The sequence below is a fragment of the Pholcus phalangioides genome, unplaced genomic scaffold (assembly GCF_987345545.1).
Source record: "Pholcus phalangioides strain wild (caught in Gottingen) unplaced genomic scaffold, Ppha-v1.0 ptg000003l_1, whole genome shotgun sequence".
Taxonomy (NCBI): Eukaryota; Metazoa; Arthropoda; class Arachnida; order Araneae; family Pholcidae; genus Pholcus; species Pholcus phalangioides.
Window position 1 is genome coordinate 8,029,350 of NW_028301596.1, and position 27,005 is coordinate 8,056,354.

Below are 27,005 nucleotides of genomic sequence, written 5' to 3' on the forward strand. Positions count from 1 at the left end.
CACCAGGCTCTTATCTCCTGAGGCTATAACTTCTTAAATCGGTCTCAGGCTGTCCTATGCATTTTTAAAATATGGTACTAGGTCAGTCGAGTCCGTCGTGGAAATGGGGGGTACCATGGATATCATTCATAAAGAGGTTTTTGGTCTGTGCATCTTCACCCTGGGGCATTTTAACCGATATGGGCTTGGAAATTAAATTTTTCAAACGTCTAGACAGAAAGATCTCATGTGAAGTATTTTATGAAGCTCTCAATAAACTACTCACCCATCAACAGTGCTTTTCTAGTATCACTAACAATGGCTCTTCAAAAAATTGTGACAATTTTTTTAGATGAATGGTTTTAGACCACAGCTAGAATTAAAGTATCAGTGAATGTATAGTCACATCAATAAATGTGTCTACTAAAAACTTGTTTCAAGCCCTCACTAAAGAAGACCACAGAATACACAATGAGGCATTTATTAAATTCCATGTGTTGATTGCCCTCTTGGTTATATAGACCAAACGAGAAGACCCATAAAAACTAGATTAAATGAACATGCTCGCCGCGCTAAAAATCAAGTTTTCCGCAAATTCCACTGCTGATTTAGACTTCTACAAAGGCATATATATATATTCGGCCATTCAAAAATAAATTAGAAAACTACAATAAATCAACATGACCGATCGCAGCGCCATGGCTTAGATTCATTGCGAGCGGGAATTCTAAGAAAATTTGAATAGACCAATCGGGTGTCTCCATTTTGCAAGTGCCCAGTCATTGCGCTGCATTAATCTTACCCGCATACTCTCAGTTTCATTCTGACCACGACGTTTGAAGTGAAGAGACGTACTTTTTTCCGCTGAACGACCGAGATTTGAGATTTGGTATTCAACCCAAGTGGGATCCTCGGTCAGCGTATAATTAGTGGTTAAATATTTTTTTCCCTCTGAAGACGACACCCATTGTGTGTCGAAATGAATCAGGAGTTTTTTTTGTAATTTTCGTATATTTTCCTTTATACGTTGGTGACTTCTTAATATTTTTGGACAAAGTTAATCTACTCTTCCAAAAGCTTTTAACCTTCAAAAAGCGCTTAAAAATCACAGCAATTGGTTAAAACAACAATTAAAGATTTTTTTCCCCAATTTTAGACCATCTTTCTTTGGGGGGGGGGGTACTGCGTAGGTGTATACCCCCCCCCCTCCCCCACATGTGTCTTTTAAAGTGGGAGGACATCAGTATTTAATCAGCTAATCAATTATATTTTTTTTGTCGCGAATACTTGTGAATGCATTTTACGGTGGTACTAACAACACTAATTCTGAAGAGATGTCAACGACAGCATGAATTTAGTGTTGATGATTGATTACACAATGCTACCTCTCGATATGACAATACTTTTACTCTACGATGTATTTTTACTTAGTCCGCAGCTCAGGAATTTTGTTTTCACATCGAGGTTTCACTGTGTCAAACCTGAAACACACCTTAACTCTTAGCTGAGTTACTTATTATTCATGTACGCACTCGATATTTCAAAGTAAAACAATACCTAATAAATTAGAAACTACTGGTTGGCTGGAAAGAAGGAAACTCCCCTCATTAAAACTCTACAATCATTCAATTTTCATTGGTTGTCGGGCACAGGTTGATGTAACCTCTGCATACACACAAACAAGCGCGAGTACTGAATGTCGGTTTTCAAAAAAAAAAACAAAAACCGGAAAATGCAGGGTTGGTTACGCACAGATGAATAGTATTGATGCAGCGCCATCAGTCGATTAAACTTTAACTGAAGTTGAAAGGGGGGAGGGGAAGCAATAAAATAAAATTCGTGTGAAGAAGGGGTCGCTCTTCAAGACATTTGAGAACCACTGGGCCAGACTCTGGAACAGACTTTCCTAACCGGTGTGCCGCGAAATATTATGGAGGAAATAATATCTTGAATAATCAAAAAAAATATTTCGGTCCATTCAAGGTCTTAAAATAAATTAAGTCGAATTAATTACTCTCATGCATGACATACTTAATGAATAAGTCGCTATCTACTACTAAATCAGACATGCACCTCGTCCATATTCCTCTTAGGGTCGTTTTAAGAGCATCATGGGCCCCCCCGGGCCATGTAGTTTTTCTGAGGCCCTGCCTGGTGAATTCTAGAAAATTTTTACCAGACCACGTTTTTGTGAAGCCTCCGGGCCGTGCCCGGGTTAAGATGGCACTGATTCCTCTGCGGAACTGCTAACGAATTGGCACATGTTGGAATGTGCGTGTAGTCAACCTTCCGTGAATTCCGCGTAATGTTTTTTTATGTGTAGTGCTGCCATCCGCCATCAGTTTTTCTAACTAATGTAATGATGGAATAAATCTAATGTGTAATGATGGAATAGTATACCGTTGTAGGCCTGTTGTTCTCTGCTGCTAGACTTTTATGTACGTACGGCCCCGTTCAGAGCACACGAGAAGGAACGAGGATTCCTTGGCTTTGTAGTCTAGTGTGCTCACCCGGCAAGTGATGTGTGAAGCTGTCGAAATCTTCATAGTAATAGCAGAGAGAGACATCTACAGATAAGCTGGAGGGCCTCCTTTTGCAAGACGCAATACACATGTACTTTCACTCTCTTTCCACACTGAGAATCTCGACTGGGTTGTCTCACCATTTGATTTCGCAGTTAGTGCGGAGGAAACATATTTCACTGCTTGCCAACGAGTCGATTGATCTTTGCGCTGATTCCACACTTAAAGGCATGTTCACCAAGAGTGAGGCGCCGGTGGCTGCTTTGTGTCTTGGATTGAGTGAGGAGTATCCTAATCTCATGAAGAAAGCAATTAACGCACTTTTTGCCCTTTTAAACATCATATCTATGCGAGCCTTTTCTGCCTTTTCTGCTATGGAGACATGAAAATATAAAGAAAGAAATAGACTGCACACAAGACCGTGAGGACGATATGCGCGTTTCGCTGCCATATGCTGTCTGATATCAAAATCTGAGCTCTTAAGCATCAATCAAAAGTTTCATATTTATGATTAATCGAACAAAACTCCATTGACGTATTTTCAATAAGTGTTTTTTGTCGTAGTATATAAACTGTATTCTGAATTCAAGGAAGGGTGCCCCAAGTTTTTGATGTTATTCTCAAGGGTGCCACGAACTTCAAAAGGTTGGGGAAACTGATCTAGAGAATAGACCATTACTTAGTCTCGTACACATTCGTCGGTGTAATTTCAAACGAATCGGTGCATGTCGAAACGTATTGTGTGAGTGACTATATCTGAACGGCCCTAACGTGCTAATGTCATCAGAGTCGCGTTTGCTTCGTGTTCTTTCCGGTGCTGCCATCTGTCTTCCCTATTTTGAACTAAAGGTGGTAGAATGCTTGAATTTTCCTTGTAAATTCATTCATGTTCATTCACTTTGCGTGAGTATCCTAGTGAAAATCTGCCTGCTCTCTGCAGAGACTTTTTCAAATGGTAGACTGGCTCGCATTCGGCTCCCAAACCAGATATCCACAGAAAACCAGCATCATCCGACCACCACTGTACCGCCAATGGGGTTTCGGACCTGGATCCAGTACGATGTCCACCAGACCGCACTGCAACGCTTCTAATTACGCACCCACAACACCTCCTGATCTGATGCCCCAATCGCCCGTTTTTGAAAAACTTGTCTGGCAGAATCATACGGATTGTCCTCAGAAGGTTTCTTCTCGTGCATTTTAAATGATGTCTCTCTTTCTATCGGGGTTGATGTACGTGACATTATTTTGCTGTCCGCAATACCGCATCTTATCTGTAAAATCTTGCAGTTAAAGGTGGGGTGCGTAACAGGTGCGCACAAGATTACTAATAAAATTTCCGGTTCGTTTATGTATACGTTGCGTCTTCGTGAATAAAGGATGTTTCTAATTCTCGATGAGAATAGTCAGTGGCACCGGCCCAACAAGGTCTTCTCATGCGTTGGTACCAAGAAAAATCTTGGCACCAATGCTTCCGTCGAAACCAAAGGGTTTCCTTCTTCTCGTCTTTTATTCACTTTTTTCCCCCCTTGTTCCCGACCGACCGACTGACTGACTCGACAGTCCAGATCGACCCTTTGACTGTATTTGTGTGTATCTATGTCGTGTACTTTTATAGGAGAAGAGCAGTTTTTTTTTTTTTTTTAAACTGAGCATGTCTCACTCGCATGGTTGTGTGAGCGTAGTCGCGTGTGAAGTGCGTGTTGGACCACATAGTTCCGATTTTAGAACGAGGACCTCATTCTGATGAGATTCATCTGCGTTCGTTTGATTTACGACCCATGACGTGTGCGCGTTTTGTCATTGGTGTAAAAAATAATAATTCAGAACATTTGCGTATCATCGTCGCCGTCTCGTAGTGCACGTTTTCTGTTGAGGAATCTCTGTTGTCTCTTATTGGAAACTGCTTTAATAGCTTATATATATACATTGGATCTGTGAGATGCACATAATTGTGACCTATACGGGGTGATTCCAAATTCATGGTACAGCAGCTTGTTTTGTTATTGTTTTTCAAATAATAAATAAAGTGAACTAAGAAGTGATTAAAAGACACCCAAAAAAACATTTTTGGTGATAGAATTTGTGATCGAATTGCAATAACAAAAGTGGTGGAGGGTGGTTTTCGGAGAGTGCGCAGCAGCACTACACCAGTCCGTTCGTTCATTCATCGATATATCCGGTATATCTTCTCTAATCCCGTCTGGATTGGAGTTGGGTTTTTAATTGTGTGCGGACCATCAAGGTCACGTTTCGTCTAACAATGACAAGCTGTACAATGACTTGTTATTAGTGGTAGATTTTACTTTATCCATGTGGAGGCTTACCACATTACAACCCCCATTCACCCTCGAATGGTTAATAGCAGATATCGAAGCGAATCCGACGGAAAAAATTTACACTCGACGGATTTTGATGAAATTTGGTGCGGATAATACACAGTTATAACAGAGAAAGAGACGTACCACACAAAAGTGATAATACGCACGCATGATTGCCAGTAAAGCTCGTCATTGCAGGGATGTCCGAAATCCACGTTTCGAGATCGAACCGAAAATGTGTCTAATAGAGGGTCGCACAGCGCGATGGCATACCTGAACACGAGGCAGTTGAGGCAATCGGTCCCACTTCTGCAGTTTTCAGCTCCGGGATGTTTCTCGGAGGGGGGGGGGGGAAATGGCAAGATGCAATAGCCCTCCCAAGAGCGTCCCAAACATGTTCTGTAGGGTTTAGGTCAGGAGATCTCGCTGGCCAATCCATACCCCGAATATTCTTATTTTCCAGACAATCGTTGACGAGGTGAACCTGATGGGGACTGGGGCCCCTGAAAAGTCGAACATAGGACTCTAATTTTCTATACCTCCTAGCAGTCAGGGACCCTCTGTCCAACACATGGAGGGATGTGCGGCCGTCCAACATGATGCCTCAAATAGACACAATGTGCAAATTCTCTTAATTTTACACACGAGTGTATTTGCTGTTTGGTGAGATGCTGTTCTGCCGCGCTGTAAAAACACCCTCCTCCGCCTTTGCTATTGTGATTCGACCACACATTCTATGACCAAAATTGCTTGTTTGGTGTTTTTTTATCGCCTCTACCACACAATAAATAGTTTTCGTCTTCTATTAAACATCTTTTTCACTCCCCTTTTTATTACCCTACCTAGTTTGTATTGTCCGCATCCATATTGTACTTCCAGTGACTTCTTTTTTATTTCTTGTTCGTTTGTGGTCATCGACACCGCATGTTCCTGATAACCCCCCCCCCCCTCCCCATTTTAGTGCTAATGATGGATCTGGTCTGGTGAGGGATTCTGTTATTAATAGTCTGGTTCATGGACTTGCGATTACGCATTATTTTCTTAAACTGCTCATTGTTATGAATTCAGAGCACGTTCGCGTCACCCCAGTCACAAAATGGGTGCTACGGAGCGTCCTAGAAGCAGTCGACATTTAATTGTGTTTGATTCATGGGTAGGCTTACTCTTACTGAACATATCCTCATAACAAAAAAGCTTTCCCCTTCCAATTTATAGTTAATGGAATCTCTTGATTTCGTGGTAGACGCCATCTTTTCGACCCAAGTTCTTCAAATGAACGCTTCCTTTTATGATTCTTGACATTTACTTTCGTTTCTCACATTTTGTGAAGATGTTAGTTCATTTCCTAATATTGTACTGCATTATATTTTTCTCCCACCCTGTTGTGCTGCATGCTTAGAATCGTCAACTCGTTTTAAGGAAAAGAACGGCTTTCTGTCTTCATAACGGTTAAAATTAGATCACGGCTCGCCTCTGTATTTGTGTGTCTTCCTCTCGACTCGAAAAAAGTTTCCTTCGTAGACCTCCATTCCCCTGTCTCTTCCTATATATTTTTTTATGTTTTGTTTGGGACTGTTCACAAATATAACCCTAATCCCGAGGGTGACCAGAAAGAAAGGCCCGTCCGTGCCAGTTTTTGTCTTCCTCTGAAAGAACGCAATACAATCGACGCTCGTTATAACTACCTCATCGTTCCATCAAAAACGGACCTTATATCGGATGGTCGTTATACCGTAAGCAAAACGTACGAGATAGTCGTTATATCAAGAAATTGAGACTTTTCCTCCCGGTCGTTCCAATGGCATGGTCGTTATAACGACAATTGACTATAATGTAATTCGGTTGCGCTAGTGGTAGTTAATTTTCAACATTAAGCTAAAAATTTGCGATTATTAGCGATAGTTGGCTAGAATTGGCTAGATGTCCCTGTTTCGCCTTTTAGAAACCCGGCCATCCTGCTCAATTGGGTTTTTTATATAGCTTATAGAAATATATAATGATTTCTGGTTCGTGACATCATCCTTACTGTATGTAAGCCAAGACTTGGCGTATAGGGAAAATAAATTTAGGCTCCAACTTACTTTTTCAAGTAGACTAGGTTCAGGGTTTGAGAAATTGCAATAAAATCTAGGCACCAGAACAATTTTAAAATTTTTACTGGAAAAAAACGGGACCATAATAATGTTTCTTCTGACTTATAGTGACCCCCGTCTTTCATGTTGGTATAAATTCCAAACATTTTGTGTTATTCTAATCTAATCGACTCAAATTTAGTAACTACACAAAGAAAATTTTATAGTCGCCATGGTGACCTGGCGCCTGAGATTTATCAAGCCCTGACTGAGTCTGATTTCTCCATGGCAAAGCACACTTTAGCATTACACACAAACCACACATCTCTAAATTCTAATCTGGGGCATAATATTGAATTGTTTTTACCACATCTTGAACCCTCCAGTGATTATGTCTGAAGTCGAGTCATGCGCACACGTTGGATTTTTTGTTCATATTAACGTTGAGGGTGATCGTCATTATACAGTATATCACAGAGTTTTGCAAACTTCTTCCTATATATCGTCTACCACCCGCCTCTCAACCCTCCCAGCAGCAATGACGAGATATCTCTTAACTTGATGCCTTCTATTTTGACAATTACGAAATATCTCGTCCCCCTTAAAATCCTCTTATTTAGGCAATGCTGAGATCAGCCCAGCCTCCTCCCAATCTCTGTAAGGCCGGGATTACACTATGAAAGTTTGATAAAATACCTCTTACAAAACTTTTCAAAAATTTACTTTCATATTCACGATATGCTAATAACATGAGGTACCAATTAATGTAAACAAACCACGAAATTTGGTAATATTAATTAGGTAAATAATGGTATTTTCTCTCAAATCTACGTGGCAACCCATGGCCTGTGGCCCGAATTGATTTCGAAACTCAATTTTGGGAAAAATTAACTAAATGATTGTTCGCAGGGGCCCTTCCAGTGTGACTTCGAACGAGCCTCTGATTAAAATTGCACCACCATCTAGCGTAATCTTGTGAAAAAATTACGTTAGCTTTAGTCCTAGAATTTTCCCCATGCAATCTATTCTATAATATAAAATCACAAACAAACTCGAAAAGGGCCTGTTGCTAAGCAACCGAGTGACGGAAGTGGGTGAAATTTTTGAGTGACGGAAATCTGTTACGGAAGTCGGTTCGATTCATATATCGATATTCACATTCATATATCGTACATTCATATTCATATATTCATATATCGATATGATATCATATATCATATATCGATATTGGGTCGATATTCACATATCGGGACCCATTTGACCCATCGGGACCATGTTATGTGCATGTACCAAGAGGCTCCTACATCCTACAGCAGAGCCCTTAGGCTGGAATTTAGATTTCGAGCCCCCAAACCAGCTTTTCAGGGGCCCCTCTGTGATTAATTTATAGTGTGAAAAATCAAAAAGTGATAAGAATCGTTGTGGCCCCTGTCAGCCCTTCCTTTGTGGGGGGGGGAGGTCCATGCCGAGAGGTATATATATGTATAATATACACACACAACAGCAGTGCTCCCAACACAGGGTCGGGGTACCCGGGGAAGATTTCATGTATAAGTAAAAAGTTTTCATTTCCAGGGGCCTTTGATGGATCTCATTGTTTTCTTGCTGCTTTAACGTTGAAAAATTTCGATAGCGGAAGCAAAAGATATATCCAATCTGGGGCCCCACCAAAAGTATGCGAATTGGTGTCCCGGGTAATTGGTTGGGGGGTCCTGGATTTTATTCGTTGGTAAAACGAATACAAATGAAAATTTTTCATGGTACTCGCTCCGTGGGATGGCCGACAAGCTTCCAAGTCGGGGCCAATGTTTACAGGTTTCATTTTGGGGGCCCTGGACGAATCTCATTCTTTTCTGTTGTAGAATTCGCAACAGCGGAAGCCCGAGATAAAGCCAGTCTGGGGTCCCACCAAAAGTATGCGAATTGGTGTCCCGGGTAATTGGTTGGGGACCCTGGATTTTATTCGTTGGTAAAACGAATACAAATGAAAATTTTTCATGGCACTCGCTCCGGGGGATGACCGACAAGCTTCCAAGTCGGGGCCCATGTTTACAGGTTTCATTTTGGGGGCCCTGGATGAATCTCATTCTTTTCTGTTGTAGAATTTGCAACAGCGGAAGCCCGAGATAAAGCCAGTCTGGGGCCCCACCAAAAGTATGCGAATTGGTGTCCCGGGTAATTGTTTGGGGGCCCTGGATTTTATTCGTTCGTAAAACGAATACAAATTAAAATTTTTCATGGCACTCGCACCGGGGGATGACCGACAAGCTTCCAAGTCGGGGGGCCCATGTTTACAGGTTTGATTTTGGAGGCCCTGGATGAATCTCATTCTTTTCTGTTGTAGAATTTGCCACAGCCGAAACCCGAGATATAGCCAGTCTGGGGCCCCACTAAAAATCTGCGTATTGTGTCCCCGCTACGGGATGTGGGCCCTGGATTTTATTCGTTGTAAAATTGATAAAAATGAAAAATTCTCACAGGGGGGTGTCCGACAAGCTTGCAGGTCAGGGCTTCATGGAAATGTTGGCAGGTTGTAATTCGGTGCCCCTGAATGTATCTCATTGATTTTTGTGGTTTAACATTGTAAAATTTGCAACACATCGGTAGCCCAAGATATATCCAGTGTGGGGCCCCACTGAAATTCAGCGAATTGAATCTGGGGACCCCCATTGGGAAGTTTTCTGGGGATACTTGATGAATCTCATTTGTTTTTTGTTGCTTTATTATTATTTTCATTAAAATTCGCTTCTTCAGTAGGCTGGTGCTTTCACACGTCCCTTTCCCCTTTTCCATAGCACGCTGATGAAGTGGGACGAAATAAACAAGATATGTCCGGGAGAGAAGTGGGTGGGGGGGGGGGGTTGGCCGCCAAAGGCGGCAGGGGGGCAGAGCCCCCCTAGTATAAAGTATAAAAAACATTCAAAGTCACGAAACATATTATTTAATTGCGGCCCACTACGGTTTATCAAACCAAGGAAGTGACCCGTGACAGGGTACTTAATTATTTGATTGACCAGCGACAGGTTTTCAAATCATTGAAGTGGCCCGCACTATCAAAAATGTTGAGCACCCGTGACAGGGTGGGGGGAGAATTTCAATTTCAATTCTGCTGGTGCTCTTTCCCGTCCTGCAAAATACTGTTAGTGCTTCACCCGCTAACTCCAACGCCACTGTAGCTGCTGTCTATATTCTGTAACGCCACTATATTCTGTTTACATTGTGTCGAAGGTTCCTGATACTCATTAGTTGGATCGCGTTGAAAACCTCTGTGTATGAGGAAACAAAAACAAAACGCCTACATTATACCGTTTTTATAGGAAATGTTTTGGATTTGTTTGTTTTCGTTTTGTTCGTGGGGCGCGTGCTTATGAGACCTAGGGAGGAAGAAAAAAGCTAGAATAATAAAACAAGCTGTTGCGTCATTAGGAAATCACTAAGAATAGAAATTCAGAAAACTTCTGTCTTTCTTTGAACGTTCTTCTTTAAACGGAAAAAGAAAACACGTTCCCGGTGAGTCACATGAATCAACGGAAACGAGAACAAAAGAAATGTCGAATGAAGGTAATGATGTTAAGAGATGACGACGCTGTAATACATTTCAGAAGGGTGTCTTAGTTGTTTTTGGGCTTCACCAAAAGGCTCCTCTCTCATTGTCTGTGATTCAGTCATTTTGGTTTGTTTCCCCCCCTTAATATTCATTTTCGTATTTACATATACGGGATATCCTGTTAGTGATGCACAATAAAAATTTAAAACGAAAATCGTGCTCATACCTGTACGTAAATGAATCGTTCAAACTTCTGGACGATACCAATACAGAATGCGTATGATGGTAGCTTTCATTATCTTCTTCATACTGAGAGGAAAAATCTCTTTTAAGAGGAATAAACGACAATAATTTACAACAAAATGATAATTATTTAGGATTAGTTTGAGATTTCATAGTGTTTTACAAACTATTTCGAGTTATTTCATGTTTTGCAAACCAAGATCATCAAAAATTGAGTCCGGGAACTTTTTGCATTGACGGTGTTTCCATCACTGGATTCTTCATTTGAGGATCATTATCGTACAAACTCAAATTTTGACATACTCGAAGTGATCAGCTCTCCTGGTCCGGTCGTCATCTGTCAGGGCTCTACCCTGGTAGTTTTATAGTACTTTGGCCTACTCTACAACTGTATTTCTATCATTTCTTATTAACTTGATTTCCTGCCTATGGTCGCGCATGCGGATTTCGCTGCTTTGACTAAAATATTCGGCAAAAATCAGTAACATATGCAAATATTTGATAAAAGTCAAGGGAGGGGGGGTCGAGAGCTTCCGTTGTCGTTAAAGCGAATGTGTTGTGATTTTCATTCATTAATAACTCGCTATAAGCGAATAGTTTTTGTATCTTTAACATTAGCTCTTCGACAATCATTTTCGAATTACTCGTAATAACGAGATTATCATTATAAGCCGTGCTCATTATAACGGACTTTTACTGTACGTACTTGTTCCGACTGGCGAAGTATGTTTTTGCGGCCCTGGTTGCATTTCATATTTAGGTACTGTAGTAATTTTGTTATTATCATCATTGATTCATTTATAGAGTGTTAACCTGGTTCAGTTGTGCAGAATCGGGGGGGGGGGAGGCGGGGAAAAACAAACAAAACTACCTTTGTGTATGTTGGAGGAACGAATACAGTGCCCAGCAGAAATAAAGGAAGAAGAATACGTTGATGTTAAAAAAGAAGTTAATTGCCCTCAATTCTTCCAGGCGTTATGCGTCCGCCCCTGACTCAAATATGCCTTTTGCTTTGGTTTACCCCCCCCCCCCCTTCCTTAACGTCGCTTGTCTCCCCACTCTCTGTGTTTCCATTTTTACGTAAGCCTGATCTTGACATGAGGGAAAAGCTAAATCTGGATACCTGTGGAGACGTCGTACATACACACGTAAGAGATGAGCTGTTCTAGCTTTGACAGAGAGGAGAAAAAATAAAACTCTACTATGCCTCTGGTAACTTTAGTTATTGGAATTTTTAACGCAACGCACATAGCTTTAATACACTTTCTATACTAAGAAAAAAATAATGTCTTATCTAAAAATATGTGTAACCTTAGTGAGCCGTAACACTATTTTCGTGGCGTAGAAATAGAAAGTAGGGAGTAATCGTATCGGAATATTATGAGTTGCTGGAAAAGATGATAATTTCAGTCTGTCTTCCATGTATTCTCAGTGTGGGTGGTGTACAGTCAAACCTCGTTAGTGCGTCACCCGGGTAACACATCACTCCACTTACCAGGTCACTTTTTTGGATATCCCAATCATCCTCTATGGGGTTATAATGTTAGTAAACTCCTGATAATGCGTCACCCCACTCCGCTTAAGAAGTCACTTTTTGTGAAAGTACTCATGGGAAAATTACCATACAAATACGAAACTCTTCGTACGATATACAGGATGAGCCCAACTTTCACTCTTTATCACGTCAAAGATCTACCTACAACTTCAAGCAGAAGCCACTGAAGCCTCCATCCTCTTTCTGTCACTGCATAATTTACGAATTTCTAAAGATCGAAAAAACTAATACTTTGTGTTATTCAAATGCGTAAAAATTTAGCAAATAAACATTAATTGATTAAAGAAAAACTCTATTAATCAATTTTCATGACGGAACTCGTTTGAATAACTAAATTTTTTTTTCTGCATGAATGCACCAATAAGGGGATAGGAGTCAGTGCAGCCATGGCTTACTCCATTTAACGAATCACTCCGCTTACGAGGTCATATTTTTGGTCTCCCAAGAGTGACTTATTAACGAGGTTTGATTGTATTAATCGTGTCCGTAAATCAATTATTATTCCAGCAGGTGTGGGTTTAAATCGCAGCTGGGGCATGGTTATTTTTCGATTTAGACGTTCGAAATGGGTTCTAAACTAGGTCTCGGCTATATAATGGGTAGAGATACGTAAATTTTCATAAATAAAAAATACAAATTTCGCAAGAAAAGTCAAAAATGTTGCATTCATATGCAAAAGTATTTTTCATTTGATTAGATTTGATTCAAGGTGTTTCTTTGTGTGCAGGAACCGAAAAATGCAAATCGTACTTCACTAAAAAACATAAGTACACTCATTGCCATAAAAATTTGCGCACCAAGAAATAATTGTGGGATCGAAACGAAAGTTGGCCTGAAGGTACATGTCGGGCAGATATGCAAATGATTAGAAATGCAGCGTGATTGCGTAATGCCACTAGAGGGCGTTGAACTTCGTTCTCCTTGGAGTATAAAACAGGTAAGCAGAGCTTGCTGGAGTGTATTTAATCGTTTGCAAAGGAAATGCTGAGGTAGACATGCCGTTACGCCGCCGTCGAAGACCATATGAGCAGTTGTCAGAGTTCGATAGGGGAAGAATCATCGGGATGATGGAAGCTAGGTGGTCAGCTCGGCGAGTAGCTCGTCAACTAGGCCGTTCTGATTTTACTGTGAGGAGGTGTTGGGACCAGTGGACAGAAGAGACGTCATTTACACGGCGACCAGGTTCAGGACGCCCTCGACAGACCAGTCGTCGAGAAGACCGTCACATCATCCGAAACGCACGCGTAGAGCCAACTGCCTCATTGGCCGCTATCCATACACAGGCAGCAGCTTCACTACGGGCCCCTGTGTCTTCCCGAAACATCGCAAGGCGCCTGGCTGAAGGACACCTGGTATCGCGGCGCCCATTACGTGTGCTGCCAATGACACCTACCCACCAACGCCTCCGTTTGGAGTGGTGTCGAGCACGACGGGATTGGACTGCAACGGAATGGAACCAGGTCGTCTTCAGCGACTAATCGAGATTCAACTTGAGCAGTGATGACAATCGTGTTCGTGTGTGGAGGCCCCGTGGTGAACGCTTCAATCCTGCCTTCGCTTTACAGCGACACACCGCTCCCACAGCTGGTGTCATGGTACGGGGTGCCATTGCTTACGATACACGGTCACCCCTAATATTGATCCATGGCACAATGACAGCCCAGCGGTACGTTCATACCATCCTTCAGCCACATGTGTTGCCACTCATGGTAGGGCTCCCAGGAGCCATTTTTCAACAAGACAATGCTAGGCCACACACAGCAAAGATATCACAAGACTGCCTCCGCCACATTACCACCCTTCCCTGGCCTGCTCTATCCCCAGATTTGTCACCAATCGAGCATATCTGGGATCATTTGGGACGGCAAGTTGGACACCCTACGAGGTTGATCGAACTAGAGGCGCATTTACAGCAACTGTGGAACGAGATGTCTCAAGACATCATACGGAACTTGTATGCCTCAATGCCCGCTCGTATCGCATCGTGCATTCGCGCTAGAGGGGGGTCCAACAGAGTACTAAAACTTCTGTTCATCTGTAATTTTTTCTGCAATAAATGATCCCTTTTTCTTGGATTTTCTAATCAGTTACTTATATCAACGTAGTACTTACATGTGTAAAATTTCGTTTCATTTTGACGACTTCTGGGTGCGCAAATTTTTATGGCAATGAGTGTATTATATAAAAATAAATAAGCCAGTGATAATTTAAAAATAATTCAAAAAACGGCAGATTCCGCATTTATCGCATTTCTTTTCGTAAATATGAAAATTACGTATCCTTAATAATTGGTAGCCTTGGCAGCGAAAGAATGCACCAACTGGTTAGAACAGGACCGAAACTCGGTGATAATCTTGAGGAAGGTGGCAAGGATTTTTTTTGGGGTATGGGGGAAACATCGTTTTAAAATCATAAACTTGAATAATAGACAGGGCGAAAAAGTTACGTTTGCTCCCAACCCCCGAATCCTAATTATGGCCCTGGCTGAGAAACGACAGAAAATTTCCGGCATGTCTACCAACAGGGAAAAGAGATCACTGTCCCGGATGAAAAAGATGCTTGGCTCCTAAAAAAATCCGGCTGGCGCCTAATTCCTTCCCCTCATTGTCAATCTATATACGTTTTCTTTACTCACCAATTAAACTGTCGGTCCCGTTTTAAATAATTTTAACTGTTCTTTTTTTTCTCGAAGTAGCACTGTATGTTTGTTTATTATTATTTTTTTTAGGACAATAGATCAGTAGCGATGCCTCCTCCACAGATGGACATACCGGAGATAAGCTTGTCCAGGTCTTCGGATATCGATGAGAACAAAGAAAGGGGCAATTGGTCCAACGGAATGGAGTTTTTGCTGTCGTGTCTCAGCTACGCCGTCGGCTTGGGAAACATCTGGCGGTTTCCGTACCTGTGCTACCGCAATGGCGGAGGTGAGGATCTATCGATGTACACAGGGTGTCCTATAAATTCGTAAATACAGTCGAATCCCGTTTTAACTAATGCCGTCGTAGCGGAAAAATCTCGTTTTAACGAACACTTTTCTAATCCCCCCTTTTAAAGTTTACATAAAAACAATGGAAAAACCTGGAATTCCTATAACGAAGTGATTTCTCCGGTCTCTTGGGAGTTCGTTATAACGGGATTCGACTATTCTTAAAAATTATTAATTGTTAATTTTTAATTTTAATTGTTTAATTTTAATTGTTAATTTTTAATTACTAATTCTTTAAAATAGTAGGAATTGATACATTTGAATGACCATTTCGAAGTTATAGTTATTCCCACTAAAGGGGTATTTTCTTTGCACAGAAAAAAATATAAGTTCAGGTTTTTGTTGATAGAAGACGCTGTATGTCCGATAAGTGATTGAACCTGAACCTTTCTTCAATCTTTTCTACGTCCGAAACGTTCCTAAACCTTCAGCCGGCGATTCGTGCATGAGGTAAAACATCTTCACCAATAGTGTGCTTCACCCACCAATTTTGGCATCTCATTGAAAACCTTATGTTAACTCCAATAACAGCAAAAAGTTTCAAATGCGCTTTTAATCAATCGAACTTCCTGTATATTATAGGACTCTGATTTGCTTTCATGCAGTGCCGTGTATCGACAAAAATTTGAACTAAATTTCTTTTCTGTACCAAAAAAAAAAAAAAAATCCTCCTCCGGGAGAATGTTTTCGCAAACCTCATTCAAATATACCAATTTCTTCAATTTTTATGAATTTTTAAATTATGTACGAATTTATAGGACATCCTGTATATGATTTATATATATAGTATATATTTATATCACCTGTATATCACTTACGAACTCACTACGAGCTGATCTCCGACCGTATGCTACCTATCACTGGCTTCCTTGCATATCCCATCGATATGCAAAAGAACCAACTTTACATATTTCAATATCTGGAAGGATGGTAGAAACGAAAGTAGCGAACGCACTAACCACATACGCAATCCACTGAGGGTTTTCAAAATGGGATAAAAAGAAAGCGGTGGCAGGTATTAAAATGATTCTTGCGGAATATAAATGTGTGAAGTCATTAACGTCATTCATGTTGCAAGGGGATATATAGTTATTATAATAAAGAAAATAAGCTTTTTTATATGAACACTCTGTGCCCAAAAATCCAATTAGAAAGTCGTTGCCCTGTCTTTTCTGAATGTCAATAAAAAAAAATTCACGTTTCTAAGTGCAGTATTCGCCGAGATATGTGAATTCTAAAAACGAAATAAACTTGGGAAAGAAGAGCAAAAACTGACGGACAACGCTTCTTTCCCAACTTTTCTCCGATTTTTGAATTCCGATATCTCTGCGAATATTGTACTTAGAAACGTGGAAATTTTTTTTGTAAACTATGCAACCTCTTGCAATATGAACGACGAATATCCGAAAATCCTGACTTCGCGCATTTATATTCCGCAAGAATGACTGTCACCGTTTTCTTACTATTCCATTTTGAAAACCTTCAGTCAATTGTGGGACACTGTATCTTCCACGCTGCTTGTCTTTGTTATTAAAGTTGTATAAAGTTGATGAATTAAGGTGATAATTTCTTTACAATGACACGAGACTTTTATATTTTTCAATTTTTTATACTTAATTTATCTGCTGCGGTTGCGATCGGTCATTGGTTGGTTGTTTTTCATTGCAGAAGTTTGATAAACTTCCCAAGCAATTCTTTTAAGAAACTGTTCAGTTCAACTGTTATTTGTATAAATACAAAGGGAAAAAAGGCGTTCCATGTTTTCCTTGATGAGGGGGCGGTTTCCCGTCCTGTGGCAGGTTCTCTCTCGTGTCCGCAGTGGAGGTTCTTGGGGCTGGTCGGGGGTGCTGTGGACCGCACCGGCGTGGCCTTGTCGCGGTCGTCGGGGCTGAGGAGGGGTCACACCCGCTGTGCTGTCCTGACTTGGTCGAGCGGTGATGTGCCCTGGGATTGGGGGTTTGGGTGTGGGGGGTGTGGTTGTGCTGTTTGGGGGGTTGGCGGGATGTTGGTCCGAACCGGGTGTGCTTTCCCGGCCGGCTTGCCGATTTGAGTTTTTTCCGGCACACCCACGATCTCACGATCAATGAGCTTATATCGCAAAAGCGACAGAGCCTGGGCGTGCTCGGTTCTATACTATACTATACAAAGGGAATCGGGGCATAAGCAGGATCGACCGTTTGGGGGGAGGGGGGGTGGCACTAGGAATCTGTCCGAAAACATTTTGAGTTACGAACCTTCAAAAAGCATTTAAATTAACAAAAAGTGATTAAAACAGCGTATAAAAGTATTTCATTTTTTGTCCAATTGAAATGCAATTGAATTAAATTGTTCAATTCTTTTTGTCTTTCGGGGGCCCACCGAGCCTCTTATCCTCCCCCCCCCCCATTCCGCGTATGCCCGAATGAGATGACGTTTGCATCAACAATTTATTAGGATTTCGAAAGTGTTTGATCAGCAGCTAAAATCAAGGAATCGGAAGGTGGCCACTAGCGCATTTCGGGGGGGGGGGGGGCAAAATGATAGAACAATAGATTTGGCCATCGTTACCCATTTTTTTCAGTCAATTTCCCACATTTCAAGCGTTGGGGGGGGGAAGGAAAGACTCCTCCCGCTACGGCCTTGATGTTAGACAATTAAATTTTCTGGACCAGACAGTGATGATCAAGAGATCATGCAGAGTAGAGCCCATGCACTAAGTGTTAGGACTTCATATTTTCCCATGAGATGAGCGGCAGTGAGTGAGTGAGAAACTCAATCATGAGCCTTATCACTTGGTCGATCGCAATCGAATTGGGGCGATCCTTGACATGGTCCCTTACTCCAGCTCATTACAGGTACTGTTAAAACAGCACCTTGTAAGGTATTTAGCCGATTGTGGCTTTATATTTGTATTTAACAGCACCCTAGGCAAATTTGAATTGTAACCCCGAACTCCTAAAATGTTTCCTACATATTATTTGAGAACCTCTTGCAGTTTGACTGTGTACACATATATGACACACACACATATATATATATATATATACTCATAGTTTTTTATCAAATGCCTTTTTAATATTTTGATGAACATTTGCATTTTTGTTACGCAGGGGCTTTTCTCATACCATATGTCATCATGATGGCTTTTGTTGGTTTGCCGTTATTTCTCATGGAACTGTCCTTTGGTCAGTATGCCAGTGAAGGACCTGTGACCATATGGAAAATATCCCCATTGTTTCAAGGTGAGGAGCGATACCGCTTTACTACTTTATCGATGTCTAATGAGTTCTGTGCTTTGAACACATGCCAATAGTTTATTAATGTCTTATAATGTTGAAGTATTTAATATTTCTGTTTGGTCATGAAGTTAATAAAATACTGTATAACCTGTCAAAATTTTGACCACTCAAGTGACATGATGGTCACCTTTACAGGAATATACACACATAATACAGTAGATTCTGCTTACAGGCCCGCATCTGCTAAGGCTTTTCAATATTCTGATCAGAATAGTTTTAGTGATCTAAAATAGTTTGTCTTTCTGTCAGTTTATTCTGGATACTAAATATTATATTTGCAAAAACATTGAATAGGTCTTGGCTATGCCATGTTTATGATGTCTAGTCTTGTGGCTGTCTACTACAACATGATATTAGCGTGGGCGCTGTTCTACTTGCTCTCTTCGTTCACTAGTCATTTGCCATGGAGTTCCTGTGATAACTGGTGGAATACTCAAGGTAATCTCTCGACCACTTCTATTTAAATTTGTTCCACTTTATATTTAGATTTTTTTCCTAATATTTTGTCCTAAATAATTAGAATAACTGCAATGAACATTCTTTCTGCTTATAATATTCATATATATATTTTTCTATCTCAGCTTGTAGGAAATTCGACACGAAAAATTGTACAGCTCATGATGGCACGATGCTGTTCAACGGAACTTGTATACAACGGGGTAATCTCAGTGATGAACAATGGGAAATCTACACTTCTCATAACTCGAAGATGGCTAGTGATGAGTACTTCCAGTAAGTATACGAACTCTATTGTTCATCATGTCGCACCTTGGTAATATAGAAAAACCTGTCGTTAACAGAACCGGTATCAAGCTGAAACCAGTCTCCAATGGAAAAAAAATCTTGGTCCCATGATTGATTTTGAAGCTAAAATACAAAAAACTGGATTAAACAAAACCTGTCATGGAAAGAGACATTGTACCATCTTAGTCGAAAATTTCACAGAAACACTACAACAAATGCTTTGCTACCAAAACGCTAAAGTGCTCTACTGAATTTTTTTAATGTCATGTCTGCTTGCCAATGCGAGTTCTACATCATCAACCCCCCCCCCCCCCATTAGCATAAACCGTTTCTGTACTCGATGCTATGCTTTTAATAAGCCATTTGTAATAAAGCAGTTGCTTTCCGAAATTGTAACAATTTTTTCCCGAGAAAGTAGGCTTTTCTGCAGGAGAAATCAGTGCAAGCATTTGATTCCCAAATGATAAGCAAAACTCATAATTATAAACTGTATGCAAGCTGCTTTTCATCATTGTAGGGCTGAAACTAGAGGGAAGTAAAGAGAACAACTGCCTAACGGAAAATTTTAGTTGGGATCAAAAACACCATTATAAAATCATAGAATTTTACAGTGGTAGAGACAGGCAAATCACGCTACCTCCCCATCACAAAAACACTAGTTACAGTCCTTGTGCTGAGGATTACATTAACATATACAACAGTGTACTGACTGGACCTGACACAACAAATAATGACACCCTCATCGAAAATTTTAGAGAAAGTCAAAATGAAGAACTTAAATTGCATTGTTTCGGAAGAACAGTGTAGGGCAGTGTTTCTCAAAGTATACTTTCTGGCTCTCAAGGGCATTGCCAATCTTTGTCAGCGGCATCATGGTAATCTGGAGATATCAATTTTTATGCCTATTTATGCTTTGAAGTGGTTCTTTTACAAGTGAAAATATCTACTAAACTATTTTGAAGAGCTGCAAATGAACCATGAATCGGGCAAGGGAACCGCAGGTGACAAAAATTTGAGAATCACTGGTGAATTTTTATATGCTGTCAAAACCTTGAAATAACTTCAGAAGTTTGCTTTATGGCATAATGACTTGGGCATGTTTAGTATGGTTTCGAACCGAAAATATTAACAGCTCTGCTATATGTTCAAAAGTGACCATAAAAGCCTTATGTACCAAAACGGAACAGCTCAGAGATAAAAACACATGAAGTGACACTGAGGAAGTTAATTTGCAAACTAGAAAAAGTTTTTGAAATGTTAAGGACTGTGTGAGCTGGACCCGATTTCTGTATGCCCCCCCCCCCAACAATTTAAGGCTTCAAATTTGAACAGAATATTTCTTTGTTGAAAATCCAAAATTCCCCCCCCCCCCATGTTAAGAAGGTCTAATCAAGCGCAGATCCATGGAGGGAGGGGGGCAATCACCCTTCCCAAGAGCCTAATAATGTGTGAAAAATTTGATTTTTCCTGTAAAGTGTGGGCCTCTACACAATAAATCATCCCCCCCCCCCAACACATATCCCCGAATTCATTCCCGCTTCTAATGTTGGCTTTGCGCTGCCCAGCCCCCCCCCCCCAAATCAAATTTTGACCCTTTGTGTTATGAGATTACATCATCAGGGCTCCCACTCGTCCTACTTTTCGGTAAAATTTCCTACTTTTGTCTTACTTTCTTGGTTTTGTCCTACTTTTCCTACTTTTTTACCAAATCCTATCAACAAAATTTATGTAATTGATTTTAATTGAGCAGGAAATCATTGATATATTGCCAAATATTACAAATGTTGAAAAATGCAATTAATGATTCTGCCAAAACAGAAATTTTATCATTTTTAAGGTTATTTGGTGGGGGGGGGGGGGGGGGTGTATGTGGACCATTTGATTAATTTTTCATTTGCTTAGTTTGAGGGTTCAACAAGTAGAGTAGTCATTAAAAACTTCTGTCTGGATGGGAAAAATAATTTTGTATTTATTACTTCATGGTCTTGGACAGTAACTAACATTCATCATTCAAAATTACTGTGCAAATAGGTGAAGCAACAGTTTGCATTTCAAAGCAGTTGGATACATAGGCCTATTCTAGGTTTGGTGATTCTGATGCTACCCAGTAGCATTCAGTTGTCTTCTGTATTTTTAAGGCATGAACAATATTTACAATGCTCAGCAAAGAGCTAGAAATGAAAGTGCTTCATTTGTCAAAAATGATTACACTGGCATTTGGAACAGTAAAATGTGAAGAAATCCCTTTAAAAAATGATGGACAACGCAGTAAAACAGGTTCACCTTGCCTTATTTACATCAGATTTTGTAATCTACACATTTTGCACTGTGCTTTTGAAAGTGGTCTCGAAGGAGCGTCATTCTTAAAAAACGTATGTCTTCAAAATTTGCTGTGCCTTGTCGAAGAGAGTTGACAAGCTCTGCACTTTGGAAGACTCCAAAAAAAGAATGTAATATGTATAAAGGAGAGACAGCAAAGAATTATCTGTGGTTGCTAGTGCACACTGTTTTGTCCAAAAATTGGTTTTGTAACCAAGTCATTTATCATTTTGCTTTGGCTTGAGTCAATCTTATAGGAAACTGAAATAATGCTATGAAAAACAAAGTTAATTCAAAATTAAAATTTTTTTTTGCAAAAAAAAATTTTTTTAGGGACTTTTTTCCATTATGCTAGGATTATGTTGTCTAAGGGGTTACCCTCCCCCATCCTACTTTTTAGTCTTGCGTTTTCCTACTTTTTCTCATTTTTTGAGTGGGAGCCCTGCATCATGACCTGCTGATCACAAAAATTTAATTTAATAAAATCATATGTGTCATGTATGTGTGTAAAATCTGATGTGAATTAATTGTATTGTAGAGAAACACTAATTATTATAACGGTTGCTCTGATTAGTTTAAATGAAAAAAAAATACTGTATGAATCGTAAGTGTACCAGTGTGTTTTCCCATACGTTCGAAACTCTTAAGCTCAAAAATGTTAAGGGGAAAAAAAAATTTTTTTTTAATCTATAAATTTTGTTAATATTGCAATTTTAATTCATATTTTGATGAATGTTATATTATTATTTTAAATTCGTATGATTTCCACAGTATATTGCACATTGAAACTGATGATACTTCACTTTAGTCATCAGTCCACTTAAGTCGTCATCATTTCCCCATAACTTCAGTGAAGACTTATCATGGTTTTACTGTGTACACACACATATATATATATATATATATTATTTTTTATTTACAGCAACTTTGTCTTGGACTTGACAGAGGGCCTTCATGACCTGGGAAGTGTACGATGGCAGTTGGCTTTGTGTTTGTTGGCTTGCTGGGCTGTTGTGTTTATATGCCTCTTGAGAGGTGTCAAGAGTATGGGGAAAGTATGTTACATATCATTTCGTATCACAGCATATAAGTAAAATTTTAATATTAATTTCTTGTACACAATTCTATCTACTTACTGTATAAACAAAATTTAAAAAAAAAATTACAATATTAAAAAAAAAATAACAATTTGAAGGATTCTGTTTTATTTGAACAAACAGTAAGGCCCTGAGTTAGTTCAGGATTTGTTCCAGAATATTATTAACCCATCAAGCATGGAGAAGATTTCTCCTTATTTTGGCAGAAAATAAGATTTTCCGCAAACTTTCACGATGTCATGAAGTCAATAAATACCGTTGCCATTAGGGAAAACACCCATAGAGGGCAGTCATGGTAATTTCCGTCGTGCAGCCATAAAAAAATGTCTTGGTGACCACATTTAAGCAACTGGCAAAGACGTGACTTTGTTTACTTACCTTGGTTGCCAAAAAACCTCTGTATAATCATTATGGTATTCTGTTAACAGCCATGTGGCAAACACATTAATTGTTTACTCTGATTAAATATGTCATCAAAAAGTAAATGTAAAAAACTGCTTTTAAGAGCTCGTATACCTAAAATAATTTATCACTGATAGCATCCACGAAAGGAAACACTTATGTCCAGTATTTTGCATGAAAAGACTGACGGTGAATTATATTCTGCCCAGGAGCAATGCAGGTGCTGCCGGGAGGAGGAGAGGAGAGTGACACTTTCTCTTAATTGATTTAAAAAATATTTCAAAGAGAATTTTAACAATTTTTTTTTTCGATCTTGTCTATGGGTGCGGGGTGGGTCCTCTCTGGAGAATATCTGGATCCCAAAAGTTGGCAGATTTCGGATTTAAATGAAATCGCCGGTTTTCACAGATGTTTAGTAAAACAATTATAACTTTTAAAGTAATCATTGAATTAATTTGAAATGTTCTATGTTTATAAAATAATGTGTTGTCTATAATACAGGGTAGGCAAAAAGTCCGTAGAAACTTCAAAAATGAATAAAGACCAGAAAAATAACATAAATAAAAAACGGTTTGCAGGGTTAGCATCGCTAGGTCACAGGAATTGTTTTAGGCTTGGCATTTATCTGCAACCATTTATCAGGGGATGGTCTTGGTTACAGACATCCCTGTATAATTATTATTGTATTCTATTAACAACCACACAGCAATTACAATAACAGAGAGAGAGATTGATTGTACACCACGTGAAATGTGATACTACTGGAGCTTTTTCCTTGGTCAGCGGCCTCATATTTTGAAGTATATATTTTTTTCTCTGATCTTTTTTTTTCCTTTTCTACCGCTGCCCCAAAAATCGGATTTATAACTTAACAAAAGAAGTACCAACTCAGTTATACAAGATGTTTTACCTCAACAGGCTAAAACATACTCTTTACAATAATATCTCGGGTGCCCACGTGTTAAGCAGTAAACGTACATCGCTTACAATAAAATATGAGAAATGAAAATAATTTAATAGTTATGGTTATGCAAAGCCACATTATTCCTCTTTCGAATGATACCAAACATGCAGAGATCGTGAAATGTAATATAATGGATTAAAAGATTAAGATATGCAGTTCGGTGCTGCGACATACTGAGCAGATCACTCGACATTGAGGGGTTAGGAGTGATTCCGAAATTTTTTGCGGAAACCCTTCTTTCCATGAGTTCATTATGTTTGGATGATGTCAACACGTTTTTTTACATTTATTTACTGTGTAACACTCATACATTAATATCTCTTTTTCAGGCAGTGTATTTCACAGCATTGTTTCCCTATTTGGTTCTTGTTATACTGCTGATCCGAGGAGCCACCTTAGAAGGTTCTTATGATGGAATAATGTTTTATCTTACCCCGCAGTGGCATTTGTTGAAAGAAGCAAGGGTAAATTTTCATGGGAATTTATTTATTTCTTAAATTATTTTCTCAATAAGTGAAATACCATATCGCACCCTTTTGATTTTGTCGTCTCCACTCACATTGAGTCATAGCTAGCTATATTGATATTTTGTCGTGTCACAGGTGTGGGGAGACGCAGCCATGCAGATATTCTTCTCACTTTCTCCATGTTGGGGTGGACTGATAACTCTGGCCAGTTACAACCGTTTTCATAACAACTGTTTCAGGTACTTATCATAATGGATGTTATCTGCATGCCTGCGCTCAACTACTGTTTTTCCCTCCCCTCCCCTTATGGTGAGGGGGAATAATAATTTTCATCCTCTAACACTCAATGATATTTTTTTATTTTGACAGAGATTCCCTCTTTATAACGTTGGGTAACAGCGGTACAAGCTTCTTTGCTGGCTTTGTGATTTTTAGTATTGTAGGATTCATGGCTCATGAGATGGGCGTCCCGGTGCAAGAAGTTGCTGCGCAAGGTGAATATATATAAGTTATTTTTATAGAAACCATGCACAAATGAATTATTAGACAAAAATAGCTTATTCTTACGCTCAACCTAGGTGCTGGTCTAGCTTTTGTTGCATATCCTGAGGCCGTGTCTCGTCTTCCTGTATCTCCATTGTGGGCCGTATTATTTTTTTGCATGTTGCTAACACTTGGACTTGGAACCCAGGTAAGCTATTTTTTCGTTTGATTATTAATGACTGTAAATATTAATTATGCTATATATGAAACTATTTTATGCATTAATGCTCATAGATTACTCCGTTGAATATGCCAGGGAGGAGGTATTATCTAAAATATGTACTTGGCTGACAGTTTCCAAACTATGTAAATTTCCCTAATTTTTATATTAAGTATCTTCATTTTTATAGTTTACTCTCATTGAAACGGCTACAACCACAATCGTTGATACATTTCCTGAACGTCTGAGGCGTAACAAAGCATTTGTTCTTGGCGGAGTCTGTATTTTTATGTATTTCTTGGGACTTCTTATCTGTACGAAGGTAAGTTCTGTTCTTACTATGGAAAAGTTATGTATGAGCTGCCTGTACTCATTTTTTTTATTGGTGAGATTAATTTATTTCTGAACATTATTTGTGTTGTTAAAATTTTGTATTTATAATACACATTCCAGTGATGCTAACGTGACCACCAGTGAATATGAAAAATAATAGTTTTGTGCAGTTTGCCAACAGATGGTCTTGAGGTGACAAAATAAGATGTTGGTTGTCATTGTTTGGCTGTCGTTGTTGTTTCCAGACAAGCAGATTGCAGCCCATCTAGGCATAATGATCAAGTTGGTCCCACGTGTATGGTTGGTTGGTCCACATGCTCGTAGGGTTTTGGTGTTGGGAATTTTGGGGGATCATGGGAATCACACTTGAAAGATTTGAGCGTCATCTTCAATCAATTTTCAGACATTTCTGGTAAAAATGACATTGAGATTGATGAAGCAAAAAATTCTTTTCACGTTAACAGGAATTTTGTGATAAGCACACACAGGTTTGCATTAACAAGGTTCGCTGTATCAATCTTTTATAATAAATGTGAAAGTAAGTGTGTGTGTAAATTTTATTTATACAAACCTGCAATTTTAGACAGATTGTCGCCAAATTTTACATATATATATACCAAACAGGACTGGGATTAAACCATAGGCTACTTTAAAAGTTCGTCATAGCTTGGCAAATCCCGAAATGGGTGAAAAACCGTCAAACAACAATATTTCTTGGGCCCCAAAAGTCACTTTCGGAATGTTTACTTTAGTTACCATGGTTCCTTAACAATGTGTTTCATACATGCATATGCTATTACAATGGCTTTTCACTTCTTTGATGCTGCCAGTATTATGTATGCAGCATCATAATACTGGCAGCAGATAAAGTTGAACATAAAGCATCATAAAGTTTATTATAATGGTTTGTCACTTTTTCAATCCTTCCTGTAATTGAAGAAAACCGGGGAAGCGCCGGGTATTTTTGCTAGTAAATAAATATATATAATTGATTTTCTGTGTGTGCTAGAGCTCTCTATACAAATCTATGATTTTAGACCGATCATCATCAAATTTTGCATATGTGATAGACCACTTTAAAAGTTTACTAGAGCCAAAAAAATGTCTAAAATAGCCAAAAAAAAAAAAAAAAAATGGTCGAGCAACAATGGCTTGCCAGCCTAAACAGTGGTTTTTCACTTTAGTTACGTGGTTCCGTAACAATGTTTCTCAGACATATTCATTCCTTTAGAATGGTTTGTCACTTCTTCAATACTTTCAATGTATAGAATAAACCCCTGGGCAGCGCCAGTATTATAGCTAGTAATTATACAAAAATCGATTAGCATGGTACAGTACAGTTTACATGTTATGCAGGATTTAAAAAGTTGGGTTTTTTTGCTAAAAGGGATTACTCAGTAAATTACTCAGTAATTACTCAGTAAAATTACTCAGTAGAGTTGGACAAGGGTCCTGATTGTTTCTAATTGA

General features: G+C 39.4%; 1 protein-coding gene across 2 annotated transcripts in view; it reads left to right on the forward strand.

Moving 5' to 3' along the window:
- LOC149087991 (sodium-dependent proline transporter-like) overlaps positions 1-27,005 on the forward strand; it is a 118,775-nt gene that overhangs the window by 85,290 nt on the left and 6,480 nt on the right. For both annotated transcript variants that reach the window (XM_089243456.1, XM_089243448.1), the window contains 10 exons: positions 14,968-15,166; positions 18,318-18,449; positions 18,801-18,944; positions 19,088-19,238; positions 22,492-22,624; positions 24,362-24,496; positions 24,635-24,738; positions 24,869-24,993; positions 25,078-25,190; positions 25,393-25,524. In XM_089243456.1, coding sequence (XP_089099582.1) covers positions 14,968-15,166; positions 18,318-18,449; positions 18,801-18,944; positions 19,088-19,238; positions 22,492-22,624; positions 24,362-24,496; positions 24,635-24,738; positions 24,869-24,993; positions 25,078-25,190; positions 25,393-25,524 — 1,368 coding nt within the window. The remainder of the gene's footprint in view (positions 1-14,967; positions 15,167-18,317; positions 18,450-18,800; positions 18,945-19,087; positions 19,239-22,491; positions 22,625-24,361; positions 24,497-24,634; positions 24,739-24,868; positions 24,994-25,077; positions 25,191-25,392; positions 25,525-27,005) is intronic.